The following is a 14185-nucleotide window of genomic DNA, read 5'->3' on the forward strand; positions in this document are numbered from 1 at the left end:
AGTTACCCACATTCAATAAAGCTAGAAATAGAGTATGTGCTTCTTGCTTTCTTATCAACCAAAGGAGACCTGTGAATTACAGGAAAACCACGTGTGAATACTTCAAAGGAAATATGCCAAACACATTGTGTGTTTGTTTTAAAAGATTTAGTAGCCCCTTTAAAGCTCTAAGTAAAGCTGTTAGTCTGACTAATCATGTACTTCTGAAACCAATTAAATTTTCAGACTAGAGAAATGTTCTTCAAACACTTGAAAAAAATAAGAGTTCCTTCCTAAAGCCAACACCTTTTAATTAACAAAATACTCAGAGCAAAGCTGTGGTTTGCAATAGTATATTACACCTACCGTTATTCATGCTACCATTCTGGTGTACCAAACTCAATTCATTTCAGCTATTTTGAGCTTGATTTTCTGTCTGCTTATGGAGGGAAAATCACAGTTTTAGTAGAGTCATTTTAATTTTCTAATGAATGCATGAGAAAGGTATTATGTTGCATAGTATGTCCTCAGACTATTCAGATGCCCTCTCTCTCTCTTGCTCTGTCTCTGTCTCTCTTTACACACACCCACACCCACACACACATGCCTACAATGTGTGTATCTATCTGTCTACCTAGATATACAGTTTAATTTTGTACATTGTAATACATCTGCTTTCTGGCATAAGGTGATTTAGCAAAAAACAAACAAGACCCACGCAAATCTGTTACTGGAGGAACCTTTCATAGCATAACATCAGAAAGACTATTTTCAGTAAGGACCCTAGGCAGGAAAGGACAATTCCTCTGGTGGACTTGAGAAGAATACCCTTAGTCTCTGAGATGGTTAGAGAGGCTGATATGTGAGCCAGCGAATCCCAGAGCCAGCTTCTTGTAACGCAAAATAGGGGCATAAGGCAAGGGGTGAACACCCAGGCATGATCAGACTTGGGGTTAAGGTTAAATAGGGTACAGAGGAAAGGATTTCCACCAGCTGGAGGGGAAGCCATTTCCCATGCTCCTTAGGGATGACAACTGGAGACCCAGCCCAGAACATCATTGAAAATTCTGTGTAATAGTTTATATATCCTAACTCTTTACCCATTCTAGATTATGGGTTCAGGCGCTCTTAGCAAAACAAATCCTCTTTCAGTCTTTTAAAATGTCGAGTTAACAGGAAATATCCTTGGCACAACAGTATGACCCTGCCTGACCCTTAGAACTATGAACAGGTTACTCAGACTCTGCGAAACCAGTAACAGATCTGACCAGCCTACACTTCACTGAAAAGGGTGATTTGCATATATTTCTAATACTATGACATGGTGGAAAAGAAGGAACCTCATATGTGTTAGATAGAGGTAAAGGCATCTGAAAGTGCAATAAGAATCAATGTGATATGTGTAATAAAATGAGATAAATAGACCAGGTGCGGTGGCTCATGCCTATAATACTAGCATTTTGGGAGGCCGAGGCGGGCGGATCACGAGGTCAGGAGATTGAATCCATCCTGGCCAACATGGCGAAACTCCATCTCTACTAAAATACAAAAAATTAGCCGGGCATGGTGGAAAATGCCTGCAGTCCCAGATACTCAGGAGGCTGAGGCAAGGGAATCGCTTGAACCCGTGAGGCAGAGGTTGCAGTGAGCTGAGATCACACCACTGCACTCTAGCCTGGCAACAGAGCAATACTCCATCTCAAAAAAAAAAAAAAAAAAGATAATTTTTTTCAGGACCTCAAAACTTCTCCTTTGAAACACTTTGATTAAAAAATGAAAAAATATATGCATGCATGAACCTAGAGGCAAGTCTTTTTAGAAAACATAAAATATTTTAAGTAATGTTTTTCTGAACAGAATTGGCTCTAATGTGTGAGAGGTCTATGAAGATTAGCCTCTTGCTACTTTATGTTTTAAAGTATATTCCTTGAGACCCAAAGTTTCTGACTTTAGAAAACAACTCTCAACTACTATCGGCTATCCTCTAGACACTTTCAAAATCCTCTAAAACCTAATAGTGGTGCAAGATTTTGTCTTTCCTAGTGATAACTAGATTTAAGTAAGAAAATGCTAAAGACTAAAAAGTGTTTAGGACCCACAAGAAAGGTATAATTCTGTTCCTCATAGAGATATTTTAGTTACACACTTCTTATTCTGATCCTCCCCAAAACATAGAAATCTAGAGTTGGCATTTAAAGAGAAAATGAGATTTTTGTCTGGAAACAGGAGAGAAAAGTTTTCAAGAAGTATAGAAAGCATATGAAAGGGCACAAGGTTTGAAATGGCCTGTACTCATGAGAGAATGCAGAATACACATGGGTGTGGAGGAGCCTGGAAAGAATGGAGAGAGGTAAGGCTGGAGTATCAAGTCTGGTTCAGAGTACAGAGCATAAAATCCCATACGAATGTAGAACATGAGGAGCCAATAACCATTGTGTGAGAAACACAGGGAAAAGAGGAAGAAAAAAGTCCACATAGTGTACTTACAGTCAAAACAATCCTAGGAGGTGACTTACATGTATCGTGTCATAAAATCCGTGACACAATTCCATTAGATGGGTACTGTTTTCATAGTTACACAAGTGAAAACTCTTGAGGGTCAAGATGTTCAGTGTAGCAAGCATAGTATAATTTCTTGGCTCAAGATGCCTCCAATGTCAGTGAACATTACTATCCCAAGACTGTCTATTTAGGAAATAGTAAGGTCAATTGTCTATGAAGGAAGTATTGTTATAATCGCCATTTTACAGAGGAGTAAATGGAGATTCAGAGAGGTTAAGTCATCTGACTATAGTTACACAGCTACAAAAAAAAATAGAGCAAGGATTCAAATACAGCAATCTGGTCCTGGAAAGCCTAAATATTCTACACCCTGCTTTCTGATTCAGAGCAATTTCCTGCTTTTCTCCCTTCGATAGAAAAAAATGTATGTGTATGGGGTTGGAGGCGAATAAATTGACTGGCTATATTTTCTCTCTTTAATATTTGATCTTTCATTGTCTGCCCCAAGCAGTGGGTCTTCCTCCTTTATCTTCTTCTTGTGAAAATAGCTAAAATCACCTAACTGGTAAAAACCTAGGCAGGTTTTGTGTTCTAGCCTCCATTCTTCCAGTCTAATGGGTGATTGTTAAATTTTGGTACTCATTGTATGTAGAAGACCTCTAAGTTCGCTAAAGAGCTTACTGCACATTGATTTTTTTTTTTTAGATTCAAAAGGAATCAATTGAGCACCTCCTATACTCCAGGACATGTGCAAGATGCAAGAGATAGAGCAGTAAAAAAGTCTGATACGGTTTCCCCTCCCTTTCCCAGCTGTGTACAGATGTTCTTCAGGTGGTAAATGCTGGAGAAGAGGAGATCAGAAATACTGACCTGATGGGTCTATAGATGAGATTATCTGCCCATGACTGGTGCAGAGATGGCTGCATTGCTAGACCTCTCCATCTTCCTCTGAATATGTGTCCTCTAATTTATTATCCCAGTGGCATATTTAGTCATCATGAACTATCCTCCCTTTTTGAGTCTCAGGCCCTGGTCTTGCTTTTCAATAGACTCCCTCCCTCTCTTCCTTCCTCCTTCCTTCCCTGACTGCTTGACTTCCTGACTTCCTGACTTCCTTCCTTCCTTCCTTCCTGCCTTCCTGCCTTCCTGCCTTCCTGCCTTCCTGCCTTGTCTTGCCTTGCTTTTCAATTGATTCCCTCACACCCTCCCTTCCTCCTTATTTCCTCCCTCCCTCCCTCCCTGACTTCCTGACTTCCTTCCTTCTTTCCTTCTTCTTTTCTGTCTTTTTCCAAATGTGCTTTTCAGGAAACAGTGGTCTGCTTGTTGAAGTCTGATAATTTTCTACTTCCTCATCCTCCACTCTATTGAAATTTAGTGTGACATGATCATTTCCACCTCATTAGGTACTTCTTTCATGGTCAGAAGTAAGTCTGGAGAAAAAAAAAAAAAAAATCTCTTGTTTTTGCTCTCATTTGAGGGTCAAATTTTCAATAAGTCACTTTTTAAAAAAGCATTTTCTGACACTTCCCATAAGCTTAAAATCCTCCTAAACTGCTGTATATTGCCTCCGTATACATTGTGTATCTATTTTAGGAACACTCCATCCACATTTGCCAGTCAGCCTGGTGTTCTGCAGTTAGTTCCTACAGTGATATTTTAATTTAGCTCTCTTTTCATCCTCACACATGCATCCTCTCTGGATGTTTAGCTCCTTTCCTGGAATCCCTTTTAAGATTTCTAGATCTTGTTTGCTTCCATGATTTCTTCTCCTGGACTGTGACACAAAACGCTATTCTTTCTTTACATTACATTTAATTCTTTCTAGAAAGAGCCTCAGAGTAGTCAGATAGCTTTGAGAAACAAAATTTTTTCTTTATCGCCTCAGTGTTACTGCCTTTGAATCATTATTTCTTGACATAAATTTCTTTATTCTATCTGATACTTAAAACACTATTTTTTTCTGTCTGCATTGATCAATATTAGTTCCTTCATTCACAGAAAACTGTTAGTGTCCCTGAGAAGCTTGAAAGACAAGAAACATTCTTCCATTCTACTCATCTTCTTCTCTAATGAGGAGACAACCTTCAAAACACAGTTACATGGCCATAAAAATTAATGAATGGCTACCTCAGAATGAAAATTCAATGTCTCATTTTTTTTTTTTTTAGTGTTCTTAGAATAGTTCACTAGTTGTCCATGACTCTGAGTCTCCTGTTGAGGTGTCTTTTGCAGCTTTCCTTGAAACCTTTTATTCCGAACTACATAGTCCGATAATTTTGCCACCAATCTTCTGGTTATATTATGCTCCTGAGTTCATTGTCTATAAACTTGATTAGGTATTCCTTCCCCTCACCACTCACCTCTGATAACCCAGCTGTGTGTTGGTATTTAGTATGAATTCACACCAGCAAGTTCAGCCCTTTTCAATCAATATAGGGCCACACAGAGACCTTTGACTGACTACTCCCGAAGTATTTCACATTTTGGGGACTTATCTCCAGTTTTTCACCACAGTTGTTCATCACTGTGTTTCTTACTAGCCAAATGTTTATAAAAACATTAATACCTAACATTATTGATTACCTACTATAGTGTCAGGTGCTGTAATAATATTATTGTGATGATGATTATGCTGTTGTTTCTGGCATTGTCATACATGTGTTGCTTGTACTACTCATTGAATCTACACAACTGCCCTTATGACATTCACCCTATTATTATTCCTCTTTTAAGGTAAATATATGAAAAATGCTTCCCACTTTGCCTTGCTTACTGCTAGTGTTGAACAAATGTTACAGCTGAAACTTAGAGAGGTTATGTGGTTTAACCAAGGTCCCAGAGTTCCTAAGGCAGAGAGTAGGATTGTCTACCAAGCATTTTGATTCTAGTACTATACATCTTAACCATTATCATAGGCTGACGTGCTCTACAGTGTCCAACACTATTCATATTACAATTTATTTAACGACTTTGAAACAGTGTTTCATGTCTAAATAGAAGAACTAGCTCTCATTTTTAAGAAAATATTGTCTCTCGGTTTTTCTTCGCTACTAGCCAGTTTACTAACAATTTGAAATAAAAAGAAAAAAAATATGATAAACTGCTCCCAGTATAAAATACAGAGCTAAGACAAGAACATTTCATTGACTTTGATTTCCCTAGGGTCCAGCTCTGAATTAATTTACTTCCTGTTCAAGGGAATTTTAAGTCAGAAAGAAGATCTTATCCCATCTTGTTTTGCCTTTTCTTCCCCTCGAATGAAAAAAAATAAGTAAAATTTATTCCCCTGGCAAGGTCTGAAAACTTTTGTTTTCTTCACCACTTCCGCAATGTATATTATTGTTATTGAGAAGACTTATTTAACTTAAATTACTTGTCCAGGCACGAGAATGAGCAAAATCATTTTTTAAAAAAAAGTGTTAAATGTGTATTAATGAAAAGATTGAATCTTTTAATTTTCTACCATGTATTGCTGAACAAAGTATCCACATTGTTAGAAAAAGATATAGAATGTCATGAATAAGAGTTTGGCTCAAATTGTTACTCTTCAATTAAATTTGACTTATTGTTATTGGAATTGGCTCTTTAGCTTGTGTTTCTAATTTTTCTTTTTCTTCTTTTTTCCTTTTTGCAAAAAACCCAAAATATTTTAGCTCCTAGTCAGACTGTTACTCTGGTGACACAACCTGTGGTTACTAAGGAAACTGCCATCTCCAGACTAGAAATGCCATCTTCCTTGATGTTGGAGGTACCTGCTCTGGCAGATTTCAACCGGGCTTGGACAGAACTTACCGACTGGCTTTCTCTGCTTGGTCGAGTTATAAAATCACAGAGGGTGATGGTGGGTGACCTTGAGGATATCAACGAGATGATCATCAAGCAGAAGGTATGAGAAAAAAATGATAAAAGTTGGCAGAAGTTTTTCTTTAAAATGAAGATTTTCCACCAATCACTTTACTCTCCTAGACCATTTCCCACCAGTTCTTAGGCAACTGTTTCTCTCTCAGCAAACACACATTACTCTCACTGTTCAGCTTAAGTATAATCAAGGATATAAATTAATGCAATTAACAAAAGTAGCCATACGTTAAAAAGGAAATATACAAAAAAAGCAGAAACCTTACAAGAATAGTTGGCTGAGTTAAATTTACTAAACAACCTGGTATTTTAAAAATCTGTTTTATACCAAATAAATCACTCAACGGAGCTATTTGCATTTAAACTGTTTGTTTTGGCACTATGCAGCCCAACATATTGCAGAGTCAAATATAATAGTCTGGAAATTGATTATTATCCTCTCTTCTAAGTTGTCTGTGCCAATTTTCCTCCTCCAGTGATAAGGATTATTGAAAGAGAGATATAAATTAAAAAGAGAAAAGTAACAAAACATAAGATATTTTAAAATACCCTAGATCTTAATGTTGGCATTTATGCAATGCCATGTTCAAATGAACGTGTTTTTAATACAAATAGTTCATTTTTCAGCCTCAGTGTAATCTATTTGATAAAATTATGACATCAACTAGAAGCATTAGAATATGTTTATGTAAATATGGTTTACGTAACTAGATCAAATATACTATACATCTTTTATATATGTGAATGGTTAAGAAAAATAATTTTGGAATTGTTATACATTAAAGTTTTTTCACTTGTAACAGCTTTCAAGTCTTTCTAAAGAAATAGGAAGTTGTGCTGAAGGTATATAGGTATTAAAGTACTACCTTTTGAAAAAACAAGAAGTGAGGCAGACAGAGTAAGGGGAATTTCTTTGTAAAATAAATTTCAGCAATTCAGTAGGAATAAAGTAATTTGATAGTAAACAACCTGCATTTAAAGGCCTTGGGCTTGAATACAGAAGACCTGAATTCAGTGCCATTTGCAAATGATGACTGGTCAAGCCATCTCTGGATCTTGGTTTCCTATTCTGAGTACAGAGCACACAGAATACACATTCACATTCACAATATAGTTATGGATATGGATGTATATAAATATATGTAAATACCACATATATGTACATGAAAATTTGTTTTACTTTTGCTTTATAAAAAGTAATTATAGCCACATTTTTCAGAAAACGTAACTGAGGCTCATAGATATCAAATTCCCAGTAGAATTTGATACAAATCCAAGTCCGTTTGATTCCTAAGCCAGTGTTATTACTTGATACATGTACTGCAGGCAGTACATGTATCAAGTAATACATATACTACAAGTAATACATACTATTGCTGCAGTAATAACTGTAACTGCAATTACTATTTAGTGATTTGTATGTAAATCTAGATGTAGTCTATGTCAGACACTATGCTGAGCATTTTATAGTTGCTATGTACCGATACATACAGAAACAAGAGGTATGTTCTTTCACAATATCATATTGAGTTATATAATACTCCCAGGACTTTTATTTACCAAAGGAAACAATATTTTATAACATTTAAAGCCCAGGTTTTGAAGTTAGATTGTTTGGGTTCAAAGCTGGGCTCCCAAGCTGTGTGACCTTGAGTAAGTTATTCAGCCTCCCTGAGCCCAAGTTTATCTATCTATAAAATGTGGATAGTTGTACTATCTGCCTTGCAGTTTGTTATCAGAATTAAGTTTGTTGGTACATGAAAAATGCTTCCCACTTTGCCTTGCTTACTGCTTACTGCTAGTATTGAACAAATGTTAGTAATTATATTTGGTTCCACCACGAACTCTAGAAATCTAACCAATGATGGCATTTGTATTTGCAAACTGTATATCACATCATAATACTATATGGAAATGAGAGCTTGTTTCCACTTCTGTACCCTATTCTGCCATTGACATTATAGCTTCCTGCAGAAGTTACCTAATAATAGATTGGAAGAGAAAGTCCACACTTCCTTGTGACAGGTTTGTGGGTCCTGCATTTAGGGAAGCCATTGATGTGCTCAGTAGTCTCCAGAGTTCTCTAAATAAATTTGTCCTTTTCAGAAAGGACTACTAATTTCATGCCGCCTCGCAGAGATTGTCTTTAAATATAGGTCAAAAACTAACGTAGAGGGCCAGGTGCAATTTTTCACGCCTGCAGTCCCAGCGCTTTGGGAGGCTGAGGCAGATGGATCACTTGAGGTCAGGAGTTTGAGACCAGCCTGGTCAACATGGCAAAACCACATCTCTAATGCAAATAAAAAAATTAGCTGGTGTGGTGGTACATGCCTATAATCCCAGCTACTAGGGAGGCTGAGGCAGGAGAATCACTTGAATCCTTGACCAGAGGTTCCATTGAGCTGAGATTGCGCCATTGTACTCCAGCCTGTGCGACAGAGTGAGACTCCGTCTCAGAAAAAAAATAATAATAATAATGTAGGGGAAAAAATCAAAAGCCATTTCTGAGACACAAAAATATAGGATTTATAAATTATATATAGTATAAAAATATTTTTAAAATATTATATATAGCATATTATATATAATGATATATAATGTATATATATTTATAAAAAATCTAATCTCCCTTCTCTTGCTTGCTGAATAGTGGGATGCTTTGCCTGTCTCTTCCGCTTATATTAAAAAATAATTAATAAAGACATTGTCAGTTCTTGGCTTTTATTGCCTCAATCACCAAATTGTCAGTAAAATGGCCCTAAATAATCATTAAACAAATATCTGTGAGAGGGGAAATAAGAAGGAGAAGTAAGTGTGGGGAGGATTTCATTATAATTTCAAGAAATCAATATCAATTTTATGTAAAGTTTTAAATAAAGCAATCTCAACGTTAATGTTTGATGTGTGAAAAATTAGGCAAAATTCCAAAAGGGCTTTATAAACTGAAAAAAAAAACTTTACTAACACCTACCCATTTTTATTATTTTAACCAACTTCTATTGAGCTGCCACTAAGTACCTGGGAAATATAAAGTTGTACAACATAGAATGTGCAGGTAAAAGAGGTTGAAGGAAGAAAATAATAACACTATGATAGAGATAAATTTTGGGATAATAGCTAACACATACTTAGCACTAATGATATGCTAGTCATTGATCTAAGTACTTCATGTGAATTCTTTAATGCTTACAACATCACTGTGAGGTAAATACAGAGGCACAGTAAGGATAATAACCTGACTGAGATCAAGGAAGAAAGAGACAATGATGAGATATGAACTCAAGCAGTTTGGTTCCATAATCCTCTCCCTTAAACCTCATAGTTTTCAACTTCTCTGATATTGTGTGAGTGATTCTGTTGGGGCTTTCTTCGGGGAAAACTAAGCCAGGAGAGAGAACAGATGCTAGTGAGATATTCCTGAAGAAGATAAAACGTAAGCCAAGCATTAAAGAATGAGTTGGAATTACCTAGCTAGATAAAACGAGAAGGACAATCCAGGCAGAGGGAGCAGACTGTGCTTTTCACTGAGGTGGAAAAAAACAGAGTATGTCATAGGAATTGTGATTCCATATGGCTGAAGTTAAGGGTATATGATGAGAAGAAATTGATGAGGTTGAATAGAGAGGACTGGGGCTAAATAATGGGAATCCTTTGTTGCCAGACTGAGGAATTTTGATGATGGCCTACAGGCAGTGGCAACCCTGAAAGGATTGTAAACAGGAAAATAAAATCATCAAATATAGTTTAGTTGCCTATCAATTAGAGCTCTCTGGATGCAAGCAACAGAAATCATTCTCTGATTAAATCAGGCAGAAAGTAAATGTGCTGTAATTAGCACAAAGGCAATGGAACAAAACTTACAAAAGGAGAAAGAATCTGAGCATGCCTTTCTGGGCATGCGGCTAGCAAGAAGTATTCCAGTCTGTTTGTGATACTCTCTTTTCTCCATCCTGTGTGTAACTCTCTTCAAATTTTAAAGTCTCAAAAGAGAATCCAGTTCACCTTGCTTGGGTCACATGTTAATACATGAGCTAGAAGAGAGCAGAAAATTTTATTTAAATCCCTCTCCTCCCAAAGTCTCAAAATTAGGGAAAGGCAATTCTCCCGAATAGCAACTGGGCCTGTTGACAATAGAAAAGGAAAAGGTTCTGACCAACCACTAAACAATAATTGTCCACTGAACTCAGTCAAGAACATGTGGAATAAGTTGGAGGACAGAGCAAATAAAGGAGATTTGTAGGAGGTAATTATTATGTTCTAAAGCAAGCTTGTTCAACTCATGGCCTGTGAGTCACATGCGGCCCAGGATGGCTTTGAATGTGACCCAAAACAAATTTGTGAACTTTCTTAAAACATGAATTACTTTTTGTGATTTTTTTTTTCACTCATCAGTTGTCATTAGTGTTAGTGTATTTTATGTGTGGCCCAGGACAATTCTTCCAATGTGGCCCAGGGAAGCCAAAAGATTGGATACAGCTGATCTAAAGCAACAGGGTCATCTACTCAACTTTGCAGCATGTAGACCTGAAATAAAGACCATCCATATACCAATACCTCAAATATAAATTTGTCTGATTATGACACGTACAAAAATTAGTTCTCAGTAAATGTAGATAGCTTGAAGGATAATGTGAATGCAATGTGATAAACAAACTTCATATTGAACAGATTGGAATGTGAGGATTATAATTTATAATTCCAAAGCATCAGAAGTTAGATAAGATAATGCAATAAGACATTTTATGATTCAAGGCGAAGTTAGTTATGAGATTCAGACCAAACCTTAGACACACAGAAATTGAAATATTTGCCACAGAAAGGGTATAAGGACATGACATTCAAGTAAGCTAGCCTTTTACTAGCTTTAGACTTTGAACTCAGAAAACATATTTGGTGAAAAGCTTATGGTCTCCTTTAGTATGTGTTGCTTGATTAAAGTATTATTTTAGAAAATGGTGAGCTGCTCCCACGTTGAAATAAAAATAATTTTTACTAAGTGAATTATATTCAGTAAAAAAATGGAAGCTATAATTACAACTTTAATTTTTTTAAGTTTTAAGAATACAGCCATTTAAAAAAATTAAGCAAATCTGCTTCATTGTAGACAGTAGAAAACATACCATTACCTTTTAGAAGAATAGAGATGTGAAATATGCAAATTAAGCCTTTAGAAGTAAAACACACATGAAGTTCAAAGTTTAATTTCTAGAATTGTGAATCAATAGCAGTGGATGATTTGTACTTTATAGCTTAGTGTCAGAGAAATCTGATTAAAAAATGCTTTTTTCTGTTTCATCACGTTTAAGTAAAATTGCTCTGAAACAACAATATTTGACAATAATTAGCAGTTTTCTTTGTTGACATAATCTATCAAATGAAGGGAAAAATATGTCCTGGGTTTTGCTCTGAGAGTGATTATTAAATCTGACCCTTAAGGAAAGGAAAGATAAAACAAAGAAGGGAGGAAAGGAAGGGAAGGAAGGAGGAGGAAAGGGAGAAAAAGGAAGGAAGAGAGGAAGGCAAGCAGGAAAAAGGGGTAGGAGGGAGAAAAAACAAAAGAAATGAAAGAGGGATGCAGGGAGACAGGAGGGAGAGAGGTGGAGGGGGAAATATGAAGAGAGGTTTGCGGCAGTGGAGACTAGTGTTGCTATCAACAAATAGAATTTAGATGGCCATATGATATTATTTTTCATAATACTGGTGTCTGATGACCTGTACTGAGTCAATTGTAGTCTTTTTTCAATTCCATTTGGCCAAGTGTTCAGGGTAATTCACCACAAAATCTCAACCACTGCACTTGTATTGAATAAAGAATTGAATTGGCAAAGGCATTTTATCCTCCAATAAGACCTCTCCAGACTGGGGTTGAGACAAATTGGCCAATCTGGACAAGATGATAATAGCATTGTTCAAGATTCATTTGTAACCACACATTGCACTGTTACCTGGGAGATTTCATTATCTAAAGATTGAATGAGCAGTTTTAGTGGGTACAGTGTATATTTAAATGGGATATAATTATTTGAATGAATTTAATTTTTGTTATTGTTGAGGTCAAAGTACTTAATAAAAATTATGATTTTTTAAAACTCTGCCTATACACAAAAAGCATTTGAATTAGCTACAGAATAATTCTGATTATAAATTTTGTTGAATAAATTCGGTCAAAATCTGACTACTAAACAACTTGTATAGTGTAGCCCTGGAAGAATTGATGGGACAATGTGTGGGTAAAGTGGCATTGGCTATTTAAACTAAAAGTAATACAAAACAGAATGTTTTTGGTTTTATTCTATTGTCACGAACCCAGCAGAAAGTGGGTATTACAGATAGTTTCTCTTATTCAACAAATGAGAGGACTTATAGACAATTTAGTTAATTGATCTAAAGTCACTTAGTAAATGTAATTGTCCTAACACAAACCCAGACCCCCAGACCTCTTGGGAATAGATAATGTTTCTTACTTCTTTTCTATTTTCTCAGCCACCCCCCTAAACTTCTTACACATCTCATTTCTCCATCCAAATTATAACAAAACAAAGTAAACATGGTTTATTTCCATGGGCATCCAGTGGATTTCACGAGGTTGGGTGACAGCCATTGGTGAGGGTTGATTGATTATTAGGGTGAGGAGATTGATTATTCTGTTTTTCTCTTTCATCAAACAGCAATCCAACCCTTCTCATCTCATCATTTTATTTCTGCACAAACTCATTTAAGAAATACCAATTAAGAAATTAATGTTGTAATCTGTTTGGCTGAAGATATTTACAAATTTTGTGCTTTATCTTCCAACCAATGTACATGTCTCTGGTAGACAGCTTGTGACCATGTGGATGACTGATCCATATTTATATAATTTTCTTTCTTTACCTAATGAGATCAAATCCACTATTATCTTCACTGAAGGATGTAAAGATATGTCAATGCCAGTAATGTGACTTATTTTATATTCTCTAGTCACAACAAAAATAACCCCCCCTTAAATAAAAACGTCATAGAGTTGCAAACACACACACACACACACACATACAAAATCATATTTTCTAAGTCTCCTAATTACCTTTTTATGGAAAATGATACCATATGCTTTTTTCTTAAAGAAACTATATAAACTTATAAACTATACTAAACTACATATTTCAAAGTCTATGAATGGAAATTTATATCTTATTATATTTTAATTCAATTCACTGTAAACTTTTCTGTCAAAATCTTATCAAGCAAAACTGATCCAGGATATTTACATGAATTCTGATGAAAGTCACTGTACTGTGTTTTCCATAAAATACCAATGGGATTCTGATAAGGAAGTTTATGTTTGTCATTGTGTTTAAATAGAGAATTCTGGGCTGGGCATGGTAGCTCACGCCTGTAATCTCAGCACTTTGGGAGGCCGAGGCGGGAGGATCACCTGAGATTGGGAGTTTGAGACCAGCCTGACCAACATGGAGAAACCCTGTCTCTACTAAAAATACAAAATTAGCCGAGCCTGGTGGCACACGCCTGTAACCCCAGCTACTCCGGAGGCTGAGGCAGGAGAATTGCTTGAACCCGGGAGGCAGATGTTGCAGTGAGCCTAGATCACACCATTGCACTCCAACCTGGGCAACAAGAGTGAAACTCTATCTCAAATAAATAAATAAATAAATAAATAAATAAATAAATAAATAAATCTGTTTACAAGCACTCATCACCATTCCCGGCTAATTTTTTGTATTTTCAGTAGAGATGGGGTTTCACTATGGTGGCCAGACTGGTCTCGAACAACTGACCTTGTGATCCACCTGCTTGACCTCCCAAAGTGCTGGGATTACAGGCATGAGCCACTGTGCCCAGCTGCCAA

General features: G+C 36.3%; 1 protein-coding gene across 1 annotated transcript in view; it reads left to right on the plus strand.

Moving 5' to 3' along the window:
* Positions 1-14185, plus strand: part of LOC105555622 (dystrophin) — a gene marked incomplete at its 3' end in the record, with an annotated part of 1920295 nt that overhangs the window by 1477171 nt on the left and 428939 nt on the right. The window contains exon 51 of the mRNA XM_012002637.1: positions 6135-6367. Within this exon, the coding sequence (XP_011858027.1) occupies positions 6135-6367 (233 nt within the window). The remainder of the gene's footprint in view (positions 1-6134; positions 6368-14185) is intronic.

This window comes from Mandrillus leucophaeus, unplaced genomic scaffold, assembly GCF_000951045.1.
Source record: "Mandrillus leucophaeus isolate KB7577 unplaced genomic scaffold, Mleu.le_1.0 Scaffold692, whole genome shotgun sequence".
Classification (NCBI taxonomy): Eukaryota; Metazoa; Chordata; class Mammalia; order Primates; family Cercopithecidae; genus Mandrillus; species Mandrillus leucophaeus.